General features: G+C 44.6%; 2 protein-coding genes across 3 annotated transcripts in view; both read right to left on the reverse strand.

The window, feature by feature from the left end:
• Positions 1-26,466, reverse strand: part of LOC137616532 (putative protein MSS51 homolog, mitochondrial) — a 92,424-nt gene that overhangs the window by 34,631 nt on the left and 31,327 nt on the right. Inside the window, exon 1 of one of the 2 annotated variants that reach the window (XM_068346374.1) lies at positions 25,001-25,139. The exons of the other annotated variant lie outside the window; for it this stretch is intronic. The gene's annotated coding sequence lies outside the window, so the exon portion shown is untranslated. Of the gene's footprint in view, positions 1-25,000; positions 25,140-26,466 lie in introns of those variants that run through there. 2 annotated transcript variants of the gene reach the window in all.
• LOC137615933 (protein O-linked-mannose beta-1,4-N-acetylglucosaminyltransferase 2-like) lies at positions 23,331-25,178 on the reverse strand. The gene has a single exon (XM_068345617.1). The coding sequence runs from the start codon at positions 25,176-25,178 to the stop codon at positions 23,331-23,333; it is 1,848 nt and encodes a 615-aa protein (XP_068201718.1).

The following is a 26,466-nucleotide window of genomic DNA, read 5'->3' on the forward strand; positions in this document are numbered from 1 at the left end:
AAAAAAGGCGACCAAGAGACCACCAAAGTTGGCAGTGATGGTCTTCTCTAAGCAAAATATTGGGTGATCTCATGGAACATGTCCAAGTCAAGATCCACGCCAAAGTCACGCTTGATAGGTTCCATTCGAATAGATTTATACGAAAGAAGGGAAGCCAAGAAGGCGGCGGATGATTCTGCAGGAAAGCCTACTCCATCTTCCACATTGATTATTGTCTTGTGGATGAAAACTTCTTGCAGCTCATCATATACAGTAAGGCAAATTGTGGGCTGAGAAATGACAATTTTTCTGCAAAGTTGAAACTAACCATAAGAATTGTTAGCAAGGTGGAACTACCCTGCCACTAGTTAGCGATAAGGAGTAAGAGGGGGAGCCGGGGTACCCAGCCACCCCTCTCACACTCACACACTTGTGTATTCTGATTACTTTTTATTGCAGGCAGGTCTTATCAGGGGACAGGTGTTGGTGGGACAATGTGTATAACTACAGGTTTGTATTAGGAAAAATTACAAATTCGTAGATAATTTGTATATTTCTTAACTATACAAACCTTAGCTATTTAATAGGAGTATTACTTTCGGCGTAGCTGAAATGACAAGCCATTAAGTTTTAACGAGGGTTAGGCTAGCTACCCACACCGCTAGTTAGCGGGGGGTAGGGAGGGTAGCTTGCTACCGCTTCCCCTCACACACCTGTGATTGAGCTCACTTTGCTTGGAGGCACGGCTTCAAGGGGGATAGGGCTGGTGGGTAAGTTTGCTTAAATAGCTAAGGTTTGTATAGTTAGGAAAAATACAAATTATCTACGAATTTTTCATTTGTTCCGTAACTGGAAGACAAACCACGTTATTTAATAGGGTGGACATCCCAGCCAATCTGGCTTTTGGCTTTTACCCGAGGGCTCCTTATCTGAGTGTATCAGCACTCAAGAAATAAGGAGCGCATGTGCCTCGCTGCACGCTGTGTGTTGAGGTATGTAGAAGTGTGACTGTCCTGGTAAAGTTATTCCGAGGTCTTTAGAAGGAAAAACTGTGCACTAGGACTTTCCCAATACCACCTCGTCAGGGTATGGAGACACAACAGTATTAATCTTAATACTAGGTACACAAGGAAGCATGGTTTACCTGCAGTGGTTTGAGGTCAGCTATGCAGAGAACCCAGGATGCTGCTTTCCCCAAGAGAGGGGAGAATGAAGAAAAGAATAAGGGCCAGTCAAACCTTTTCATTCATGCAGACTAAAACCAGGTAACAATGCCCTCAACCTTCTGTTACTTGTCCAATAAGGAGTTTGAGGTTTTAAACCAGCTGTTGTGCAGCCACCACAGGACCGATAGAGAACGTATTAAGTCTCCTATGGGTCACGTCTTGCAGGTAGTGGGATGTGAACGTGGTCTGACGCTTTCACACCCCAGCTTGAAGAACCTGCGTCACTGAATAGTTTCTCTTGAATGCCAGGGACGTAGCTATGCCCCTGACATCATGAACTTTGGGGCGATGTGACGGAGGAGGGTCTGGATTCAGTGCATGGTCTATGACACTGCAAATCCATGCTGAGATGGAGTTCTTGGTGACCCTCCTCTTGGTCCATCCTGTGCTGACAAATAGTGCAGGCACACGAGGACGGGCTGCGGCTGTTCTTTTAAGATACAGCCTCAAACTCCTCAATGGGCATAGTAAGAGATGGTCTGGGTCATCTGTTACAGTACGGAGACTTGAAATCCAGGAGTCGAATCGAGGATCCGCTACTCCCGGGTTCTGAGTTTTAGCAATAAACTCAGGGACGAAACTGAATGTTACCTCTCCCCATCCTCTTGAATGGGCAATGTCGTATGAGAGACCATGAAGTTCACCGACTCATTTGGCCGAAGCCAAAGCTAGCAGGAACACCGTCTTCCAAGTCAGGTGGCGATCGGTTGCCTGGCGTAATGGTTCATAGGGAGGTCTCTTAAGAGACCTGAGAATTCAAACCACGTTCCATGGAGGAGGTCACACTTCTGACAGGGGGCATGTAACTTCATAACTCCGTATGAGTAAAGAAAGTTCTAGCGATGAAGAAATGTCCATTCCTTTCAGTCTGAAGGCGAGGCTTAAGGCTGAGCGATAGCCTTTCACTGCCGAGACTGGTAGGCGCATTTCTTCATGCAAATACACGAGGAACTCCGCTATTGCTGGAATAGTGGCATTGAGTGGAGAGATACCTCTTCCACGACACCAAGCACAGAAAACTTTCCACTTTGCCTGGTAGACTGCAGGCTGATGACTTACGCAGGTATCCAGGCATCCTAATCGCAACTTGTTGCAAAAATCCTCTCTGAGAGAGATACTGGATAGTCTCCAGGTATGAAGTCGTAGCTTGCGGAGCTGTTTTTCTCAGAGGGGAGAAGGTGAAAGGAGGAAAGGAGCCAATCATTCTTACTCATTCACCCCAGAAAGGAGGAAAGGAGCCAGTCATTCTTACTCATTCACCCCAGACTAATCCAGGTAACCTCAGCCCTAAACCCTCTGCTACTTGTTCATCAAGGTGCCTTCAGGAGGTGTTTAGACCATTTGTTGTGCGACCACCACAGGACCGATAGAAAAGGTCTCCATGTTCTTGTGGGTTACGTATTTGCAGGTAGTGGGCCTAGAAGGTCGATTGACGCTTCCACATGCCCACCTAAAGTATCTGCGCCACAGAGTAGTTTCTTGAACGACAGGGACGTAGCAACGCCCCTGACGTAACGAGCTCTGGGTCTTAAGATGGAGGAGGGTCTAGATTGAGAGCAACTTCAATTGCCTTCTGATCCCTGAGAGGAAGGAAATCCTTGAGATCCTCCTCTTTACCTTCCCCCTGCTGGTCAACAGTGCCGACACAAAGGGCGAGCTGGTATCGTTCTTTTAAGGTAACCCCACAGACTCCTAACTGGGTAAAACCCCAGTTGATGGGTTTTCGGTTACCGAACAAAGACACTTTATCGAAATGGGCCGCACCTAGGGTACAGCACACTCGGATTTTGAGTCTTGGTAATCCACTCAGGGACTCCGCTGAGGATTACTTCTCCCCGTCTCCTAGAGTAGGAGACATCAGAAGATGGATCATACAACATACTAACTCTCTTGGTCAAAGCCCAAGTGAGTAGAAAGGCCGTCTTCCATGTAAGGAAGCGATCTGCTGCCTGGCATAAAGGTTCGTAGAGAGGTGCCTTCAGGGACTGAAGGACCCGAACCGCGTTCCCAGGAGGAGGTTGAGATCCGACGGGGGACAAGTTATCTCAAACTTGTATAAGTAAAGGCATCGATGGGAGAGAATCCCCTTCCACGACGTCAGTCACAAAGGATCGAACACTTCGCCTGGAAGACCGACGCTGAAAAGTGTCTGAGGTGCCTAGACATCTTTTCTGCAACTCGTTGCGAAAGGCCTCTCTGAGACAGGTTATGTAGGATTGTCCCAGGTGTGAAGTCGAAGCAATGCTACGGCTTATTAAAGTGTTAGCATGTGGCTACTTGGAAGACCGTGTCGTGGAGGAAGATCCCTCAGAACTCCGTCAGGAGTTGCAGAAGGTCCGGGAACCATTCTGCGGGTTGCCATAGCGAAGGTATTGGAACTCCGTCAGGGCCTGCAGAAGGTCTGGGAACCATTCTGCAAGATGCCATAGCGAAGCTATTGGAGTCGTTGATAAGATCTTGCTTATCGTGATTTGGCTGAGGACTTTTTCACCAAACCGAATGGGGGAAAAAAAGAACACCTCTAGGCCACCCCACCGATCTTGGAATACATCTTGTTTGAGGGCCTGGTGTTCCGGGACTGGGGAACGGTCAAGCGGGAGCCTGAAGTTCAGGGCCGCTGCGAGCATAACCACAGTTGGGGACCTCACAAAGTTAAGACTTTGTTGGATACAAGATGATTCCAAGACATTAGGAGCCCACTAAATGGGTAGTTTTGCAAGCACATTCCTGTACCAGGAATGACTAGTTGTCCTCTGTCCATCTAAGGCTTCATACTGATAAATGGTTCTCTACGAGAGGTGAATGCTGATATCTTTCTGAATCGGGCCAACGGACAAGGATGGAATGGTGCGGCATATGCCCCCACCCCCTCTCTTTTGACGCATTAAAGAGAGCATCAGAACCAGAGGGAAGACAAGAAGACAGGCCTCTTTGCAAAAGCTCTCGTCTGCCACCCATCATCTGCGAATCATCCAGCGGTGAGGGGGGGAGTGCATAGCAATAAACACATCTCGAGATGATGTCGAGACCTGTAACTATTTGCACGTTCTTGCAATGAAGGGGAACAGCCTGTCCTACCTTTAACTGCCACCAATCCAGTGTGGTTGGCCGAATAAGACCGATACCAAATGGTAAACCAGTTAATCAGTACAGCTTTTGCTATAAGAGCGAATCTCCATAGAGATCGCTTTCCGGACAGGAGACTGTACGGTAATCACCGAACGCATCCAACCAAACCCAAGAGGGGATTTTGGCGTATCTTCAATCTATTGTTGGATGGGTAAAATGCATAAGTCTACTGCAGAGTAGTAACACCGAACTGTGTGCATCACAAGCATACATGCGTAGTTTGACTTAAAAGTCGTGTCCGGAACTCAGTTGGAGAACGTTGAAAACGTTCATAGCAGAGGTTTCTCCTTCTTAGGACAAAAAACCTTCGTACTTCTCTGTCTCCGATCGGTAAACTAGCATTTATATTAAATGTTCCCTACTAGGGAACAGATATGCTTATGAGAAGTTTCCAGCCAAAGCCTTTGTAGGAGACTAAGACTTCCAATCGGGGGAAAGGAAAAAATGCCTGAAGAAGGCAAAACGTAAATGCCATATGTCTGGTTACAGGAAAGTAACCAAGTAATGTACTGAATAACCTGGTATCAGTAAGGGATATAACTATACAACTTAATCAAACGGAGTTCTAATTGCAAGATGTATATAGCCCTTATTGGCAGAAATATCGCTTGCACGCACATGTACTTGTCCATCTGCGTTAGCTAGCATGCGTATTCTCTGCCTCCAGGAAACGTTTGCAACGAATCCGGTTGCGGGAATAATGTATGTGCGACGAATTGCAACATTATTGCCCAAGGAATTTTTTATCATTGACTGTGATCTTTTTTTTTAATGAGCGCACATGTTCTCAAACCAAATTTACAGTTATAGAAGCGATCATTTCTCCTTTGGTTTACCCCTCCTCTTTATGTGAGGGGCTACCCAGTGTTCATTACACAGAAACGGATGTCTGATTATCTGTGGGCGGGGTTTGAAACGTTCATAAACGTAATGAAAAGTTGCCCATGCTGTTGCTATCGTTCTTTGTCAGCTAACACCGTTTCTTTGGGACTAATTGTTCGAGACAATAACACTGTAAGGATAGAATAAAAAGTCGTCGTACCCAGGGTACAATGACGGGAGAGGCTGACTCAATCAAACGGTAGAACTCGAGTTCAAGCCAATAACCTCACGGTTATTGGCTTACGGCCTTCATGAAGATTAACAACACCCGTTGAAGTTCTGTAAAACTTCTCAGGAACGAGTCTCCCGAAAAGGGTGAAGTCTCGTATGTGGGGGTTTACTTCAAGAAGAACAGACATAATTGCCATCGACCGCTTACCCGAAGGAGTTGCCATCAAACGCTTTCTCACTAGTGAGAAAACTACCGTCTCATTCAGGCAAGGCTTGCCAGGGGAAATGAACTGGAATGTAAAGAATGTTTTCATTTCCCGCTGATTTCCGTCTGCTAACCAAACAACTCGAAGTGGGAAGGTGGAGGGAAGATGACGGTGGTTCGTTCGAAAACGAAAGGATCGGTGCTGGCGAAACCAGCCTAGCTGACATAGTAATCAGCTGGGAGTGTAAAGTGACTTATTAAGTCACGCACTTGGAAGACCCATCGCATAGGGGGGGAGGTCGACCATAGAGTTTTGAGAAAAAACTCTGGATCGCGGAAAGCGAGGAATTCGGCTGAGAACCTAAAGGTTCAGAATCTATTTGTGAATTCCTTCCTGTTGGTTGAGCGCATAGCGCGCCACATCAGCCGTGCGTGCATAAGGATGGTCGTGCGCGCCAAATTGGTCTTGCGCGTGAGAGCTCTCAGTGAGGCGAGAGTACTCACTGCTACGTTCACCCGAAGGTTCACGATAGCCTGTGTTGTGCAAGTGCGAATGATCAACACAACAAGAGTCTGCAAACTCTCTATCATATAAGTATGACTACGGTCACGAGAACCCGAAGGTTCAGCGGGAACTGTGTTGCGAGACCCCAAAGGGTCAGCACAAACGAGGAACAGAAATTTCTCTGTCACGAGACCCCGAAGGGTCAGCGTGACTAAGGGCACGAGAGACCAAAGGCCTAATGTAGCCCGTGTTGCGAGAGCCCGAAGGGTCAGCGCAACGAGAAAACAAAGTTTCCCAACACCGAAGTGTCAGACCGACTAAAGTTACAAGAGCCCAAGGGTTCAGCGTAAATAATGTTACGAGACCCCGAAGGGTCAGCGTAATGAGAAACCGAAGCTTCCCTGTCACAAAACATTGAAGTGTCAGAGTGACTAAAGTTACGAGAGCCCGAAGGGTCAACGTAACGAGGAACACCGAGGTTCCTCTGTCACGAGACCACGAAAGATCAGCGTGATTGATGGTACAAGTTCCCGAAGGCTCAACGTTACCATCGTTACGAGAGCCCGAAGGTTCAGCGTAACTGAAACCCGAAGGTTTCGAGCAGAGTCCCGAAGGATTCCTACTGTCATGGGAACCCGCAGAATCAACATAACGAGAGCCCGAAGGCTCACGATCACGCCAGCCCAAAGGGTGATCGTAACAAGACCCCGAAGGGTCAAGGAGAACCAGCAGGTTTAAAGATCCGAAGGAGAACGTAGCTCTAGCTCTGCCCCTGAAGGAGAATCATATACGTAACGGGGGACCGCCAATGCCCAGAGACGGTCTTCTCTCGAGAACGAGAGACTCGTTTCCCACAAGGGGTAACCTGCTTCGGAGAAAGCTCTGCCACCGCCCCTGGTGGATCAGCAAACTCCTACAATTTATCTCTCGCAAACAAGAGAGTTATCCCGAAGGAGATGGCCTTAGACAAGCTTTCTCCCAGCTCTATGGGAAAAAAGCGCAGGCGTAATAATATATCTCGCGAACGAGGGAGAAGTCCTCCCGAAGGAGGATATCGCCTAAGACGAGCTTTCTCCCAACTCTATGGGAAAAAAGCGTAGGCGTAATAATATCTCTCTCGCAAACGAGAGAGAAGTCCTCCCGAGGGAGGACATCGCCTAAAACAAGCTTTCTCCCAGCTCTATGGGAAAAAAGCATAGGCGTAATAATCTCTCTCTCGAGCGAACGAGAGAGAAGACCTCCCGAAGGAGGACATTGCCTAAGACAAGCTTTCTCCCAGCTCTATGGGAAAAAAGCGTAGGCATAATAATCTCTCTCGCGAACGAAAGAAAAGTCCTCCCGAAGGAGGACATCACCTAAGGCAAGCTTTCTCCCAGCTCTATGGGAAAAAAGCGTAGGCGTAATATCTCTCTCGCGAATGAGAGAGGGGTCCTCCCGAAGGAGGACATCACCTAAGATAAGCTTCCTCATGTAGGTGTAACAATCTCTCGCGAACGAGAGAGAAGTTCCCCTCGAAGGAGGAACAAGCCTTAGACTTGCTTTTCCCCAGTTCAAGGGGAAGAAGCATAGTCTTCGGCGACAAGGTAGCAGAAGCAAACTAGTCTGCTTCCCATCAACAAGCCTTGTTCACGTTGAAGGTTAACAACGGTTGCTACCTCTTAACGTGGGCAGCTCACGAGCTACCACATGAAGCGCAGGATAATGAACAGGGCGGCTGTCGATCGGCCTTGTGTTCTACGTCGCTGCTATCTGTCGAAAATAAAATAAAAGTTGTGATTAATTACAATTCATGCTCCGTTGCACAACATGAACTATTCGGGGAATAAATCACCTTCCTTGTAAGATAATTCGTCGAAAGGGAGCTGAACTGTTATACACTCAATCTCAGTAATGAAACAAACACACGGAGTGTTGAGAACCTGCCGACCATCGGCACAGGGTAGGAGGGCAAGGTAGGGGAGTAGTATAAACACAATAACAACTCCATAAAAGCGGAGGCTGACAGATATGTTGACAACAGTAATTAAAGTTACAAGTATCTAACAATATAAATGTATATTTCCATTTATACATATATACACTCATATATGTACAGTGGAACCTTTACATACGATTGTCCTAACATACGAATTTTCCAACATACGAAGTAAAATTCGACCAAATTTCTGTCTCGACACCCGAAGTAATTCTCCAATATACGATGTAGATCTTGTTTACGCCGGTAGATGGCAGCACTTAAGAGGGATGCCATTAAGCGCCGAGTGCTCTGTTCTCTGTTCTCGTGTGTATCGTGTGGTTGTCCTGTTTGGTCCGTTATTAACAGTGCTTATTTTTTTCCTTTTCTCACATTTCCTTTTTGATTTTACCTATAATCATGGTGCCTAAGAAGCTAAGTTTCAGTACAGTTAGTGGTGAGAAAAGGAAAAAGGCAATTCTTTCATTAGAATTGAAGCAAGAACTTATAGAAAAACGTGAGCAGTGTGCATGCGAGTGACATGGCTAAACAATATGGCCGGAATAGGCCTATGATCTCGACGATCATCAAGCAGAAGGCAGCCATTAAAGCAGATAAACCATCGAAGGGGATCACCATTATTACAAGACATTGTAGCAATACCCTGGAATAGATAGAACACCTTTTGTTGATAGGGATAAAGGACAAAGAGATTGTTGGCAACGATCATTTGTGAGAAGGGCCAGCGTGATGAACAGAAAGAAAGAAAAAAGTGAAGCAAAGAAAACCAAGATAGCATTAACAAGCTCTTTTAAAAAAGTCTTCTCTCTTTTTCTGTTTCTCTCTAAACATAGCATTAACATGTTCTTTAAATAAAATCTCTCTCTCTCTCTCATTCTTCTTCGCTGTTACAGAGAGAGAGAGAGAGAGAGAGAGAGAGAGAGAGAGAGAGAGAGAGAGAGAGAGAGAGAGAGAGAGAGAGATTAAACAAAAATGCATTTACAGTACATATGATTTTTAACAGCGTCAACGAGTTGAAAAACAATTAAATGTAACTAAGAAAGTAATACTGTATAAACGTTCTTTAATAAACCACAATTAAACACAGTAATGTCTAATGAAATATAAAGGCTTAATATTGAACTACAATACTGTATGAAGCTTTAAAAATGAACTACCCGTTTGCGATTGCGAGAGCGAGCACACACACACACACAGAAAGAGCTACAACGATTTCGCATTATACCTAATGATTAGACGAACTGTATGGAAACTGATTTCCTGTAAAATATTGGCGTTGATGCAATATTCATCATGAAGATATTTCTAATAAGTTAAGAAATGATAAAAAAATATGCCATAGGTATGTACGCCACATTTTGATACGGTAGGTAGCGGCACTTTCAGATCAGCTGATCATAACCAAAGGTAAACAACATTTTCAGCACTCGATTGTAAAATGCTTCCAAAATTGATAAATAGAATACAAAAATGCATTTATAGAGCATATGATATCCTATGAAACAAGAAAATGGAATAATGATAGACAGTAAGAAAATATTGACAAAATATGATCCAGATGATTGCCGAATCATAACGTATCAAAATAAATCTACGGAAACTTCACTTTTCTAGTTCGACATACAGCCAACTCGACTTACGACTCATTTCTCGGTCCCTATCTCGGTCGTAAGTCGGCGACTACCTGTATTAAGTATAAGAAAAGGAAGTAATTAACTAAAGACAAAACATTAATGGCTGCCATGCGAGGGCGGTAACAGACACGTCTGCTCACCGTCCGAGCCAAAAGCGAAGTGAATCAGTTCACCAGTGTGTAGGGGGGAGGGGTAGCTAGCTACCCCTCCCCTACCTCCTCGCTAGCTAGCGAGAGGATAGTTAACCCTCGTTAAAAATCTAATGGCTCGTCATTTCAACTACGCCGAAAGTAATACCCAATGTAAATAGCATGGTTTGTATTTCGGTTACGGAACAAATACAAATTACTTTCATATTTGTCTTTTGTTCTGGTACTAAATACAAACCATTTTGCTCTTTATAGGGAAAGACTTACATTATGTGGGTGCTAGTCCTAACCAACTGGTTGATTTTTTACCCGGGGTGTTCCTCAGTGTTTCGAAATAGCTTAATAGAGGAATCACACCGATACCTCACTAAATTCTCGTGTGTAAGCACGAAATAGTGGCCTGGGCAATCCGTCTGATGGTGTCATAACTAAGAACTGTGACTTGTCCAGGTAAGAATTCTTGTAGTAAAGCTCCACTGAACTAACAACTGAGCATTGACTGATTCCCACCTCACTAGAGGAATAGGGACACAACGAATATATAAACATATATCAGGTTACACAGGGAAAATGATTCATATTTGCAGATGGAAGGGGGCATCTTGCAATGTACCGAAGAAGCTGTAACCAAAGAGGGAAAGATGAAGGATAGAAGAGGCAAGTTCTTCATTCCAGACTTAATCCAGGGTAATGTCTGCTACTTGTTCAATTAAAGAGCTTGGGCTGTTTAAACCATTTGTTGTGCAGCCACCACAGGATTGATGGAGAAAGTCTCCATGTTCCTGTAGGTTATGTCTTGTTGCAGGTAGTAAGCGGGGAAGTTCGTCCAACGCTTCTACACACCCATTTGAAGTACCTGGGCCCCAGAGTAATTATTTTTAAATACTAGGGAAGTGTTCCTGCCTCTAGCTCTACATGCTTGTGGGGGGAGAGACCAGATTCAAGGTGCGATCCATAACCTTGCAGATCCCCGCAGTGATCATATTCCTTGCGACTCCTTTTTACCCATCCTGTGCTAACAAACATTCTGCCAACTCAGGGGCGAGCTACTGTGGTAGGTCATTCCATCACAAGCGAGTGTGCTCTCCCGTCTGGGAGAATAGGTGGTCGCAAGGTGGCAGTACCTTGCTTGTGACCTTGCACTGCCAAAGAACCAAGCTCACACGTTGCCTACGCAAAGCTATCATTAACTACCAAAGCAGAGGAGGCACAGGCTGCCGGGATAGCGTTTGCATGTTGCTCTTTATGCGTACACTCAGGTTCAAGTATACCCTCATCAGGTGGATTTGGGTCAACTCGCCACGACTAGGAGTTTGCGAAGAAACTCACTCCCAAACCTCAACAGGTGGTTGGATAGGCTGGACTTGAGTCTATTGTTCATGGGCCGGGGCTACGTGAGATGATGCATTTGCACTTGTCAATGCTCCAACAAGAGTTTGACGAGTACTCTGGGGTGGTCCAACATTAAGCGTCATTTCAGATACGTGCGATACCGCTTATCTGAGCATGCCAGGAAAGCTGGGTTCCCTTAGCACCGAACCCAAAGGTTAAGACTTGTCAAAGATGGATGAGGTCTGCTGTGTCCTGTGGACACGACATAAGGGATCGAGACCGCACCTACCCTTCGTACCACCTTGTAGCTCCACTCCAAATTGCTGGAAAGAGGCATGGAGGAATCCAGTACTTTTCCTCGGACCGCGAAAGAGAAAGGTGTTTGCCCTTGAGAGAGGCAGCTTGATTCATCAAGCTTCACCGATCCTCCACTCGATGATCGTACTCAGGCTGAGGGAACGTGTCATAATCAGCAAGCTAGGGTGGTTATCCCGTACTGGTTAACAGCACTTCAGAAAACTTCTGAACATGAGATGTCCTGACCTTGCATCTAATCCAAAATTCCTACCTGGGTCAAGCTTGGAGTGGCTGAGGGAGCGTAAGATCTCTCGAAGCCCACTAGTCATAATGACTGTTAGGAAGTTCTCCTTGGCTGCATTGAATAGGGTTACAAATGACAATGGAGTTGTTTCATGTCCAGCTCAATCTTCTAATGTCTAGACAAACAGTAGTCATGCAAAGAATATCTTTGACTGGGTGTTCTATGCTGTGCCCAAACTACCTTTCTCTGGGTATTCTACCACTGCTGTGTTTGATGAAACAATACAGCATGATAATAAGGGACTCTAATCTGGGCAGATTTGTGTGGCATTGCCAATGTGTTGGCTCATAGCTCAGAGGTCATGTGTCATGCCAGGTGAGGACACTCACTTTTCTGCTGATGCCTCACCCCAGAGCATCAACTGAGGGGAGAGTCTGCTCCACCCTCTGATCCTATGGGACTTTTGAAGTCCATAGAATCCATGCCTACGCTTGACAGCACCAGTTGCCACTGGAGAGGACTTAAGGGGGCCGGCCGGCTAATGCCGTTTTTTAATAAGGTGACTTAGGAAATCTCCAAACTGCATAGGATTTTTGCCTCTGACCTTCGGTTTTGCGACGCCAGGGTGATTTATCCTGAAAATGAGTGGTTTTCAAATTCTATTTCCTCCCTTGAAAATTAATATTAAAACCTGGAATTATATAGACCTGATGTAAACCTCCAGTCAAATGAAGAGTTTTCCTGTCATTTTTATAAATATATATACAGTATATATGAATTTTTCCATGATGGTTAAAAAATAAACCCTAAATATCAGTGGGAAAAAATTAAAGAAAAATATTATGAAACAAAAATTGGAAAAAAAAAGGCAACACTTGATGACTTACAAAGTCTTTGTAAGTTATATGCCAAACTTCAATGCTACAACTTTAAAACTAAGGGAGAAGATAGAATTTGAAGGTCAATAAGTATAGTTTTGAGATACGGCCATTCAAAGTTTTTCTTTGTATATTATCATGAACTTTATGTTCCTTTTTGGATATTAATAAACCAAAACAAATGAAGATCCCTTTGCTCAATATCTTGCTTCTTTAGGCGGAACGGTCACTCCATCACCTCTCTCCTCCAGTAACTCCACTAATTTCCCCGATATTACCCACTTCTGAACTCTTATCAAAGCAAATTTTCTTCTATATGTTAGCAAGATGTTGCAATTGTCTTTTCCTCTTTGGCATGAGAAATTCTTGCCGAAACCATAAAAACAGACTTAAAAAAGAGTGAATTTCAGATGTCAAACTTAAACGTGTACTCTCTATGAGATCTGTAGTAGGACTGAACGCCAAAGGGTGTAATTAGCGTGTAATACATCATCTTGTGACTCATGGAATCTATACGGATGCCATTTATCACAATTTGTTTTACATCAAAATGTAATAATTATCAAAATTTACGATAACAGAAGAAATACTGCATTTTCTTGAAGGGAAGAATGTTTTTGGTTTATTGAGTTACTTTTACTAATTACACTGTAACAATGAGAGTAAGAGGATTTTTGACAAATATTTCATTTACGCATTCTCCATTGCCATACGAAGCTCAGTGAATTTTTTCAGGAATTTTGCCATGTGCAGTATTGGCATTCCAGCCAGGCCCCATAAGTTATGACTTTTCCCGGGGCCAAAGAACCCCGAGGTTCAGATACCCCATCAGGCTTAGTCATCAGTGCCCTGAAAATGCCTCGCTTGAGGAAGGGACATTACGCTTCCCGAGTCTTTCTCCCTGGTTGGACAGAGCAAATTTGTCTCTTGGAGGTTTTTTTAAATCTGCCAGTTCTCATAGAGGTTGCTAGAATGAATTCTAATAGTATCATCTCAAGACAAGGTAGAAACCACCCAAAAGGTTGACTTGGTGTCAGACCAACATCTCCCGAGTCTGCTAGATTTCCCCCACTCGTCCAACAGAAAAGGAGGGATGGCCGGCATTGGTATTGACCCTGGTTGCAAGCAGAGTGAACATTCTTGTGAACATTTGAGGGGTTGAGCGTCGACTGGAGCCTTGCACTTTGTACTGGGAGATTGTCACTGAAAGGATGCTTTAGGTGTATCATTGGAAGATAATCTTCAGTGATAGCCAGTGGTCTAAGTCCCTGATGTTACCTCTCCCCCCCCTCCGAAGCACGGTCCAACAAGCTCTACTTCATATCCTGATTCGAGGAAAAATGGAGTTTTTATGATAAAACAAAGTTTTATGAATATTTACCTGGCAGTTATATATATATATATATAGCCGAGTCTCCGACTGCGGCAGAATTTAATCGAAAATCGCGACAACCGCCTTGTGGTGGTTGTGTGGTTAGATGGTTAACAACCCTTACAGGGTGGTACTTGGAATCATTCCCGTTTTCTGTTCCTCAGATTATCTTTGCCCGACCTGTCTCCTGAGGGGAGGTGGGTGGGCTTTAAAATCTATATATAACTGCCAGGTAAGTATTCATAAAACTTTGTTTTATCATAAAAACTCCATTTTTATGAATAGAACTTACCTGGCAGTTATATATATATAGCTAATTCACACATTTGGAGGAGGGAAACAGACAGAAAAACATAGTTGGGGAAACAACAAAAGAGTTGTAGGAGAACAAACACCTTGATTCCTTACCTGCTAAGGTAGCTGACTTCAAAGGTAACTGCCTCTAGAGTCGCTTTCCCTTAGGAGTGTTCAGCCAGGAGTAGACCTGCTACGCTGCAAACAACTCAATCGAGTCTGTCAAAGGGGTAGGACCAACAACTTGACTAGACTTCAGAAAACTACCTTCCCATATAATAAAAACCTGCAACCTTACTAAAGCTAACCATCTAACCTTGCAGAAATAGATATAAACTATCTATCTGGACTGAGGGAACCGTACCACATGACGAGGACCTCAGACAACCATAAAAAACACAAACCCATATACAAGTACATAAACTAAGGTTGAGTGGGGGTAGTAACTCCTTTCCCTAACACAGAAGCCGCAGCTACGTATGGGCCCAAGGTATAACACTTGTCATAGTCCACTCTTACCTCTCTGAGGTAATGAGAAGCGAAGACAGAGTTGCTCCTCCAGAACGTTGCGTCCATGATCTGCTTAACTGACATATTTTTCCGGTATGCCAGCGAAGCAGCAATGGCCCTTACTTCGTGAGCCCGTACTTTTAACAGGGCGAAGTTTTCTTCCTCACAAAAGAGGTGGGCTTCCCTAATAATTTCCCTCAGGAAAAAGGACAAAGCGTTCTTTGACAGGGGTTTTGAGGATCCTTCACCGAACACCATAAGGAGTTGGAAGCACCCCTCACGCTCTTAGTGTGGGCCAAATAAGCCTTGAGAGCCCTAACCGGGCAGAGGAGGCTTTCCTGTTCCTGACCCACTAGATTCGTGAGGTTAGGGACTTCAAAAGTCCTGGGCCAGGGTTTCGAAGGGTTCTCATTCTTGCCGAGAAAGTCGAACCTCAAGGCACAAACCGCTCCATTTAGGGTGAAGCCTACACGCTTCTCGATTGCCTGGACCTCGATGATCCTCCTGGCAGTCGCTAGAGACAAAAGGTAGAGGGTTTTCTTAGTCACATCTCGCAGAGAAGCTTGCGAGATAGGCTCAAACTTCCTGGAACACAAAAACTTGAGCACCACATCCAGGTTCCAAGAAGGGGGTCTTAAGTGCACCTGCTTCGTTGTCTCAAAAGACCTAATGAGGTCCTGCAAGTCCTTATTCTGAGATAACTCTAAGCCTCTATGCCTGAAGACGGTTGAGAGCATGCTCCTGTATCCTTTAATGGTAGATACAGCCAGCTTAGCATCCTGCCTGAGGTACAAAAGAAAGTCTGCAATCTGGCTTAGAGAGGTAGAGGACGAGGAAACCTTGCGCCTCCTGCACCAAGCTCTAAAGGTCTCCCACTTTGACTGGTAGACTCTTTGTGAAGAGATCCTCCTTGCCCTGGCAATAGACTTCGCCGCTTGTGCCGAAAAGCCTCGAGATCTAACGAGCTTCTCGACAGTCTGAAGGCAGTCAGATTGAGAGCGAGGAGGTTTTTTTGGTGAAATCTCTCGAAGTGGGGTTGTCTGAGAAGATCTGGACTTGCCGGGAGTCTTCTTGGAAAGTCCATCAGCAACCCTACCACTTCGGTGAACCATTCCCTCGCAGGCCAGAATGGAGCCACTAGGATCATTCGTCCCGAATCGAGGAGAGCGAATTTCCTGACAACCAGATTGATGATCTTGAACGGGGGAAAGGCATACATGTCCAGCCCTGTCCAATCCATCAAGAAGGCGTCCACTGCAACAGCTTCCTCGTCCGGGACTAGGGAGCAGTAGTTGGGGATCCTCTTGTTTAGACCGGAGGCGAAAAGGTCTATTACCGGTCTGCCCCACAACTTCCAGAGGCTCCGACAGACATGCGGGTTGAGAGTCTACTCTGTAGGAAGGACTTGTCCCCTCCTGCTGAGCTTGTCTGCCCTGATGTTTCTCTGCCCTTGAACAAACCTTGTCAACAGCTGGGTCTCGTTCTCGTTCGCCCAAAGGAGAAGCTCTCTCGCAGTTGAGAACAGAGAGAGGGAGTGAGTTCCCCCTTGCTTCCTTATGTACGCGAGAGCTGTGGTGTTGTCGGAATTGATCTCCATAGTCTTTCCCGACACCGAGGTTTTGAAGGCCTTGAGCCCTAACAAAATGGCCACCAATTCCTTCCTGTTGATATGCCAACTGACCTGACTCCCTTCCAAAATACTTGAGACCTCTTTGTTCCCTAGTGTTGCTCCCCAGCCTGACTCGGACGCGTCTGAGAATAACACTAGGTCGGGGTTCTTCTTGAACAAGATCCCTTTTCCCAACAGAGCTGGGTCCAGCCACCACATTAAAAGATCCTTGATCTTTGTCGGAATGGGAAAAGAAAAAGTGTCCTCCTGGATCTTTCTGTTCCAAACCTTTGCGAGGAAGTGTTGCAGAGGCCTTAGGTGCAGTCTCCCCAAAGGGACAAACTGCTCCAGGGAGGATAGAGTTCCCAGCAGACTCATCCACTCCTTCGCTGAACATTCCTGCTTCCTTAAAAAGTCTTTGACTTTGTCCAGGTACCTGGTCTGCCTCTCCTGGGAGGGAGAAGCCTGAAAAAGAACTGAATTCAGAACTATCCCCAAATAGAGAATAGTCTGATTCGGCTCGGTCTGAGACTTACCCCAGTTGACGATGAGTCCCAGGTCCTGAGTCATCGTATAAGTCTTCATTAGGTCCTCCAGACATTTCTCTTTCGACTGTGACCGGATCAGCCAGTCGTCTAGATAGAAGGAGACCCTTATCCCCTCCTGGTGTAACCAGCCTGCCACATTCGCCATTAGTCTGGTGAAAACTTGGGGAGCTGTGCTGAGACCGAAGCAAAGTGCCCTGAACTGGAAGCACTTGCCCTGGAACACAAACCTCAGATATCTCCTCGAAGACGGATGAATGGGGACGTGAAAATAAGCGTCCTGCAGGTCGAGAGAAACCATCCAGTCTCCTGGACAACTGCAGCCAGCACTGACTGAGTCGTCTCCATGGAGAACTTTGTTTTCTCCACGAAGGCGTTCAGAGAGTTGACATCTAGGACTGGTCTCCATCCACCCGAGTTCTTGGGAACCAGAAACAGGCGATTGTAAAAGCCTGGGGAGGCGAGGTCTTGAACCGGCTCTATTGCTCCCTTGACCAACATCTGGTCGACTAGCTCCAGAAGAGCCTCTCGTTTCCCTGCGTCGGTGTACTGAGCCACTAAGGCTAGGGGAGAGTCTGAGAGAGGTGGTTTCTTTAAAAAGGGGATCTTGTAACCTTCCTTGACGACTGAGAGGGACCAGGTGTCCGCCCCTCTCCTTTTCCAAGACTGCCAAAAACGAGACAGTCTTGCCCCTACTGGTGTCTGGAGGACTTCCATCTCATTTTTTGGACCGGGGCCTAAACGCACCCCTGCTGGTCCTTGGCCCTGACTCTTGTCTTCTCCCCCTAAAATCCGCTCTCGAGGAGATCCTGCCCCGAAAGGGCTGTTGAAACTTCTTCTCCTCCTTCTTCAGAGGAGCAGGAGCAACAGGTAAGGTCTTTCTAGCCGACCGAGACAAAAGGTCCTGAGTAGCCTTCTGAGCCAGAGAAAGGGAGATATCTCTGACCAGAGCTTCAGGAAAAAGATGACGTGAAAAAGGGGCGTAAAGTAGCTCCGACTTCTGGGAAACAGTCACAGATCTAGAGGTGAAAGAGCACAAAAGGGCCCTCTTCTTTAAGACCCCTGCTGAGAAAAGGGAAGCCAATTCATTAGCTCCATCCCTTAGAGCTTTGTCCATGCAGGACATGATACTCGTCAGGTCCTTCGTGTCCTCCAGGAGTTCAGACTTCCTGGTCAGAGTCCCGAGAGACCAGTCCAGGAAGCTGAAAACCTCGAAAACCCTGAAAATTCCCTTGATGAGGTGATCAAGCTTCGACATGGACCAAATCACCTTGGCAGAGTTTAAAGCATGCCTTCTTGCCGAGTCCACAAGAGCCGAGAAGTCACCTTGGGAGGAGGCAGGCACTCCTAAACCCAAAGGTTCCCCTGTCTCATGCCACATACCGGCCTTGGAAGCGAGCCGAGACGATGGAAAAGGAAAGGTGGTCTTGACAGCTTGTCTCCGTTCCTTCATCCAATCATCCACTTTAGCGAGAGCTTTCCTGGCCGAAATTGAAAGTTTCATTTTGATGAAGGCCGAAGACTTAGTAGCTTTCTTCCTGGTAAATTGAGACTGAGGAGAACGAGGGGCCGAAGGTTGAAATTCCTCCCCATAAAGTTCCAAAAGAGAGCGAGAAAGAACCTTGTAATCACTAGAAGAGTCGGCAGGTTTTTCTTCCTCTTCCGAAATATCTTCGAGGTCCTGCTCAAGGATAACATCCCGAAGAGTTGGGCTGCCAGCAGTCTGGCAGCGAGAGCTGTTTGAATCCTGGCGCCGAGCGCCGCTAACATCCAGTCGGCGAGAAGCGGTATCGTCACGATGACGAGAAGCGGTATCGTCACGATGACGAGAGGCAGTATCGTCACGATGACGAGAGGCAGTACCGTCACGATGACGAGAAACGAAAGCGTCCTGAAGATGCAGGCTGCCTTCGCCTTGAAAATGCAGACTGCATTCATCCTGTTTCCTAAGAAACGAGGCAGTAACGTCCTGGCGTTTCGAAAGAGAAACGGAATCGCCACGGCGCCGAGAACGAGAGGCAGTATCGTCCTGGCGCCGGGAGAGGGGGGAAGGAAATTCCTGGCAGCGTGCCGATGAAGAGGGTGTGCGTTGTCGTACGGCCGACGAAGTGCGCAGAGGTTTCTTGGGAGAGATACTAAAATCTCTTAGAATAAGATCTCTTAACAGGCAAAGAGACGTCCTTACGTCTGATGGACTGAGAAGGGTGGCTGAAAGCTTTAACTAACGATGAAAGTTGTTCCTGCATAACAACCATGAAAGCTTTAGCAACCTACGCTGGCTCTCGCGGTGCCGAAGACGGCAGTTGTCGTACGGCTTGACTGGGAGCGCTGGCAGAAGAAGTAGGGAGTCTAGCAGGATTAACTGGGCCAAGGACTCTCTGTTTCGCCCTTTTAACAGGAACAACATTGAAATCGTCTTCCGAAGGATCAGGGTCTCGGCTACTCGAACCGGGAGAGGGAGAGCGAGACTGCACGTCCCGGTTCCACCCTCTCTTCATTGGTCTTGATTCGTAACGCCAATTACGTCTGGGAGAACGATCAGGCGAAGACACAAACGTATCCGACACGCCTTTCCTACGGCGGTCAAGAGCAGCCTCTCACCCCCTTTCGGCTTTCGACGTACCTTCTCCCTCGGTCCTGGGAGCTTGGTAGAGGTCTAGACCTAGGGGTATGACAGATTCGATCAGTCGCCACCTCCACTGCACTTTCACAAGCACTAATTTCACCTACACCCTTACCTTTAAAGGCCTCCAACTGTGCTTTAATGGCCTCTATTCAGCAGCTCATTTAGCATACCCAGGGTCATCCGTAGGCACAGATCCTGTAGAAGGGGCAGGAGTCACTACATTTGGGGAAGGAATACCTTCCAAAGGGGTTACAAGCAAAGGGTCAATAGATAAATCTAAGCTAGGCTCACTAGCAGACTTTGACTTTGATTTAGCTCTTCTAACTCTATCAATCTCAAGTTTGCGCATTCCTTGCACTTATTATCTAAAGCACATTCAAACCCCCTGCAACCCATACAGATAGTGTGAGGGTCAACCGGAACTTTCGGCAACCTCACCTTGCAAATATCATTCGCACGAACACGATAATGAATTTTCTCACTCATGATAATAAAGGAAAAAAGATAAAAAAACAAAAAAAACCAGCGATTGCCAAATCCCAACACAGTGTACTTCACCCAAAAACGAAGTCCAAAAAGGCGATGAAGTGAAAGCTCTGAAAGGCGGACCAACGATGTTGTCGATCAGGTCGACAGAGATAATCTGAGGAACAGAAAACGGGAATGATTCCAAGTACCACCCTGTAAGGGTTTGTTAACCATCTAACCACACAACCACCACAAGGCGGTTGCCGCGATTTTCAATTAAATTCTGCCGCAGTCGGAGACTCGGCTATATATATATAACTGCCAGGTAAGTTCTATTCATAAAATGGATGAGGTTGTACAAGCACCTGTTCCAGGTAAAACCTAAGTTTTCCCTTCCGATTCCTTCGGAAGCTGGGACAGATTCTGAGCTGCCTGATCAGGTAACTACTCCGTAGGGCGGCCAGCACCGCACAGAGATTGTGTCTATTGACAAACCCCAAAGGAAAGGATAGTTCAATTAAGAGGAGCCAGGATCATTTGACTTCCAGGAGAAAGATCAATTCTCCTCTGAGTACCTGAGGGAGCCAAATGGTTGCTTAACAGGTAAACATTTCAAGTCGATTGCTGACGTGTCATGCAATTAGTTGCAAGCAATTATGTCTGCAAATGGATGCTGAATCTTGTCCACCGACTACCTTTGCTAGAATGGGAATTGGTTGTGTATATCCGCATACGGACCGGATAACAGCATTCCAGTGACCCTCCCTGGTTACTTGCTTATCAAGCAAACTCTCGGTCAGAAGCAAATACTTCCATAGGACAAGATTAAGATGTATCTACCATCACCTCTGTCAGTTGTGTAGTTGTACAGTATGCATAAGTCTGGGTATGACTAGTAGCCCAAACCCAAACAATTTCCAATAAATACAGAGTTTCCACCAATCTTACAGCAGCAATATCATGCGACGGGTCCCGCGAGGCAGAATGAAGATCAAGGTATGGCCGAATGGTTCTTTGCACCCGATACTTGATTGGATAACATCAGTAAATCAGACCACCTCCTCCCAAATGAAAGGTATCTCTTTCATGGCGATGAAGGAGCCCTCTTGAGGGCAAACTACCTATGTCAAGGAAGGAACCCTTACTACTACTCACGAGCGTGCATTCGGCAGAGAGGGTAATGCATGCAACAGGCAAGTGGACAGCCTTTGTTGGCAGTATTAGCTTGCTTGCCCCCATGCGGGTTGTGTCAAATCGTAACTTCCCTGTTCAGGATAAGTGCTCGTACACGAGCTTGAGATTCGTGACCCTGATTCCATGTTGACACACCCAAGGTAGCTCATGAAGTCACTTGCAGGAACACTGCACGCGACAAAGTGCAATCTCATGACTCCAAAGAAAATTATTCTTGACTAGTACAAGCATTATGAACAAGTTTGTGGGCGTGTGTACACCTACGAGGAACACATGCAACTAGTAAAGCGATCACCGTTCAGACCTTTGTCGGATGTAGCCACTTGTCCTCCAAATTCTCGGAAAGGATAACTATGGTTAATCCTTAACTGTAAATCTCTCTACAAACCATTCTTTAGCTGGGATACCCGAAAGCCCCAAGCGGCAACAGGAGACACTCCCTGATGGTAGACACCGCCAATTCGCTAAGGAGAGCGACAATGTCCACACCTATGGGTTGTCCGGAAGTAGCGTGCTCTATCAAGTGCATTACCTGTAGAGCAGCCATCACTCTTACTAGTGTGTCTTCCGGAGGAGAACGAGCGAGCAGTCAGAGTGGAGGGTTCAAGATGACAGCGAAGGAAGTCGGGGTTTCTTTGCCTTCGAGGGAGACCCTGAAGGGGAAGAATACCTTTAGACTTCCTCTTTGCCACCTACCAATCTCACCCACTGGGGGATGGTCACTCCCAACACTTTATATTGGTACAGCCCTACAAGGAGAGAGAGTACATGCAGGACACTCCAGAACACAAGTCAAAGCCAGTTTGTTAACAAAGGAGAGAATGGAACATCCTCATTCCTCCGAGCCAAAAGCAAAAATGGCGATATAACACAGGTGTTTGAGCGGGGCAGCCAGTACTACCCCTATACCATACCCGCTAACTAGAGGTGGGTAGTTATACGTTGCTAAAAGTCTTATGGATAGTTTCTAGTTTCGCTGAAAGTATATATTTCCCTACAAAAAGCAAAATGATTTGCATTTAGTGCCAGAACAAAATGCATTTTTTAGCTCTAACTCATACTGTACACTCATCAAGATAAGCTAATAAATGGATTCTGTGACGTTGAAAACATGTTTATAAACAAAAAATTGGACATATGAAAGCAAAATCATGAATTTTGTTACATCTTGGCCTAGGGTAGGCAAAACTTGACTCGCATGCCTTGATTTCCAGGTGCAGTCATCAAATAGTCCCATTTCATATGAAATATATATCAGGTTATTGCAAATGTCACTTTGCTTACTGTATAGAATGATAAAATATGGTTTTATTACATTATTTCTTTATCTGCATAACGTATACAAAGTTTTGACAATACAGTACAGTATCTGAAATTTATGATTTCAGTTGGATTTGTGTTTATATCTGAATGGTTGGATTTGTTTGTATTTGAATATATGGAAGTCAAATGTTTGTAAGTTGAGGACCTTCTTATACTGAAAGTTGAACGTTGACCATTTAGAATTTTTACCTCTGATCGAGTAAGCCAACAATTTCATGAGGACCAACCCAGTTCATTTTAAATCAGCACCCTAAAATTGGCTTAGATAAACCTTCAAACCTTGCTACTAGAAAAAGTCACGGGACCCTATTGTGGGAACTACAGTACTTTCTAAAATGGCAAACAAGGAACCCTAGAAGTTCAGATATAAAAACAATTTTAAAAACTGCAAAAATTAAATATGCAATTCTTAATAAATTATGTGAAGAAATAAAGACACTACAAATGACGCAGGGCTTTCAAAATCATCACATATACAGGTCACCCATACGTCTATCTTCTCTACACTATACGCCAACTTTTTCAGAAAAGTACTTTCGTGAGTTCAGTACTTTTTCAACTCCACTATTCCCAACAATTTCATGAGGGCCAACCCAGGTCATTTCAAATTAGCACCCTTAGATCGACTTAGATCAACCTTCAAACTTTGTTCCTGGAAAAAGTCACAGGACCCTATTGTGGGAACTATAAGGCTAACAAGGAACCCTAGGAGTTCAGGCATAAAAATAATTTTTAAAACTGCATAAATTACATATGCAATTCTTAATAAATTATGTGAAGAAATTAAAGACAAACTACATATGACGTAGGGCTTTCAAAGCCATCACATATACAGGTCACCCATACATCCATCTTCTCTATACTGTACGCCAACTTTTTCAGAAAAGTACTTTCGCGAGTTCTGTACTTTTTCAACTCCACTTTTCCCTTGCTTTGAATTACGACCTCAAAATCTAATTCTTTACATTTCAAGTATTCAACGTTCCAAGGTTCTACCCATTTAATATATATTTTTGTAGAGGTTTCTTCCCTCCCCATATAACACCGTAATGTGCGTACCTTCCCAGGATATTTGCTTTCTTTAAAATATTCATCTTTGTAGCCAGTTTTGGTGATAATCAATTCTCTTCTTCTCAAACCATCTGCAATTAATTCTAAAATATTAACACTTACAAAATTTGCATCATTACGAACATTAACATTTGTATCTTGATATATACGAAAGAGCCATTCAGTGCTATCACAACACTCCAACCCAGTAAGTTTCTCTGCACTAAGGCTCTTGATAACCTTATCCTGATCTTCCTTAGGTAATTCTTCAAGGCCACCATAATAACTAGCATAGTTGGAATGATACACAGTACTGTGAAGATCTTCATTGGTCCACGGAATGTAAATCACATCAAAACCATCAAGTTCGCACATAGTCTTAAAGACCGGGGCTGCACTAGGGTCTATTCCATACGGCCATAACTCTACCATAACTGATCCTGGCGGCAGAAACATCCCAAGGATTAAGGCAGAACCGTGAACACCAATGACAAGAACTGCCTCAGAAAACTCGCTAATGACACTTTTCAAGTTTCCCTCTTCCAGAGTTACTGTCTTCATTGTAATATCTTCACAATCCCTTGTTGAGGAAAGTAATCCTTGAATGGCATCAAATAATTCTCTCTCATTAACTATCTTCCTATTTAATTTTCTAGATAGTAAAATTCCATTCTGCTTTACCAACTGGTTTTTAACTCCCAATTTCTCTCTGACAAAACTAGTAAACTGTCTTAAATGTGTCCCTTGAAAATTATTTTCAATAGGGCCTTGCGAAACACCAAAACCATACTGGTACCACACACTCATTTTATTTAGACCTATATAAGTCTCTTGAAAACAATACCATTCATTCTTATTATCAAGATCCTGTAACTTCATTATATTTTTGGTAAAAATATGATAGAGTTCCCAGAATATTCCACGTTCATTTTCATCAGTAAAAATTATCTTCAACGTATCTTTACACGAATTCATATCGACACAAAACTCCCGTATTGTGAAGTATATTGGTAAAAGATCATCATGAAAGACATGGTGGATGTTATCGGGTTTGAAACGTCCTAATATCAGAGTTTTCCCAGTATATTTCACAGCACCCCGGGCAATATTTGCTTCTTTTCCAGGCAAAACAGACAGTTTAATTTGGAATGCATTATGACCATTTGCTGAAGACAGGTAAAGTTTCTCAAGCACCTTAAGACTATCAACACCATTGATCAACGAGTCTCCGCTTAGAACAAATACGAATTCCTTATGCCTTGAATTATAATACAAGTTGTGAAAATAGCATCTCAAACCAGATTCTCCAGCGACATGGCACCAAACAGAAGTGGGAGCAACTTCACCTGGATTATTTGTGATAAATTCTGTATTTTCCTCAGAACACTGATTACAATGCTGACCTTGACCTTTGTTAAATTGGTTGCTCCTGGATGATAAATGACATTCTGCTTGTCCACTCCTTTCTTTGTCAGATAAAATCCCTCCATTCCATACTGACGTTGAATGAATGGTGCCTACAGTCCAGGCAGATGTCAGAACTGCAGCCAGGGTAAAATGAAAAGCAGCTTTTTTTGGCATAACTTGAAAAAGAGGTTTCCTGTAATACAAGATTGCTATTTTGGCAACTCGCTTTCTGTAACATTCATCAATACCTTTTCAATACAAGTTCATAATAAGCATTCAGTTTTATTTGCACTTGTTAAAGGATCTATAAATTAAATTACGAAATGCTTTTAATGATTATGCTAAATATTCCTTGACTGACAAACCCTAATTCAATATCTAATACAGTTGAGAGAGAAATGAGAAATCAATTTACCACAGGCAAGAAAGAAATATTATTCTACTCCAGTATGTACTGTGATTCTTTCGTGCAATATACACACTGCTTTATAGGATCTACTTTCTGAAGACAATCTAAAATTGATTTCAACCATCTTTTGATACTTTTATGAGCCTAAATTACTCATGGCATTGAATGTTAATAATTTTTCCTTGTCTAGACAATGGCTGATTCCTTATTAGTTATTTTCTTTAATAAAATTCTCCAAGCTTGAGTGAAATTCAACAACAGATCACCGAAGAATCCAAAAATTACAAATTTGTAGATAATTTGTATTTTTCAATAATACAAACCTGCAGTTATTTATATATGGATATATCTTTCGGCAAAAGCTGGAAGGTAGCCAATTAGACTTTTGGCGAGCGTCGTCCTCGAGATTGTGAATGTCGAGATTGTGAACGTCTAGATCGAGACTGAGATCGTTGAACTCATGAACGCGAATGTATAGCTCTTGATCTTGAACTCTTATTATAACACTTTCAAGGACCGCCGAGACCGAGATAACCTTCGATCTCATGTTAGTGAAGCCATAGAGTTAAAACAACTTCGAGAAAAAGAACGTTGAGATCTTGATAACCTTTGATCTTTAACGTTAACATCGGATTGTTGTAAACAACATCTTGACTGATCAGGAAGATGAGGTGATGAGTCTCGTTGCTGCGATCTTTGAACAGAATCAATTCTGTTCTCATCATTGGATTGCTGCGAACAATATCCCGACCAACCAGGAAGACGAAGTGATGAATCTCGCCCCTGCAATCGTTGATCAAAATAAATTCCGATCTCATCATTGGATTGCCGCGAACGATATCCTGACCGACCAGGAACACAGGGTGATGAATCTCGTCCCTGCGATCGATAAACAGATGCAGCCTCATCCCCCTGAAGATTGTCTGCCGCACCAGTAGGAAGGGGGTTAGCCTCCGAGCTAGCAACATTCCTAAAGAGAGACACAAAGGTCTGTAAATTATGAGACGACGGAGCCACCAGATGGTTGGATGGATCGCCTTCAGCAGAAGGTGG

The sequence above is a fragment of the Palaemon carinicauda genome, chromosome 22 (assembly GCF_036898095.1).
Source record: "Palaemon carinicauda isolate YSFRI2023 chromosome 22, ASM3689809v2, whole genome shotgun sequence".
Classification (NCBI taxonomy): domain Eukaryota; kingdom Metazoa; phylum Arthropoda; class Malacostraca; order Decapoda; family Palaemonidae; genus Palaemon; species Palaemon carinicauda.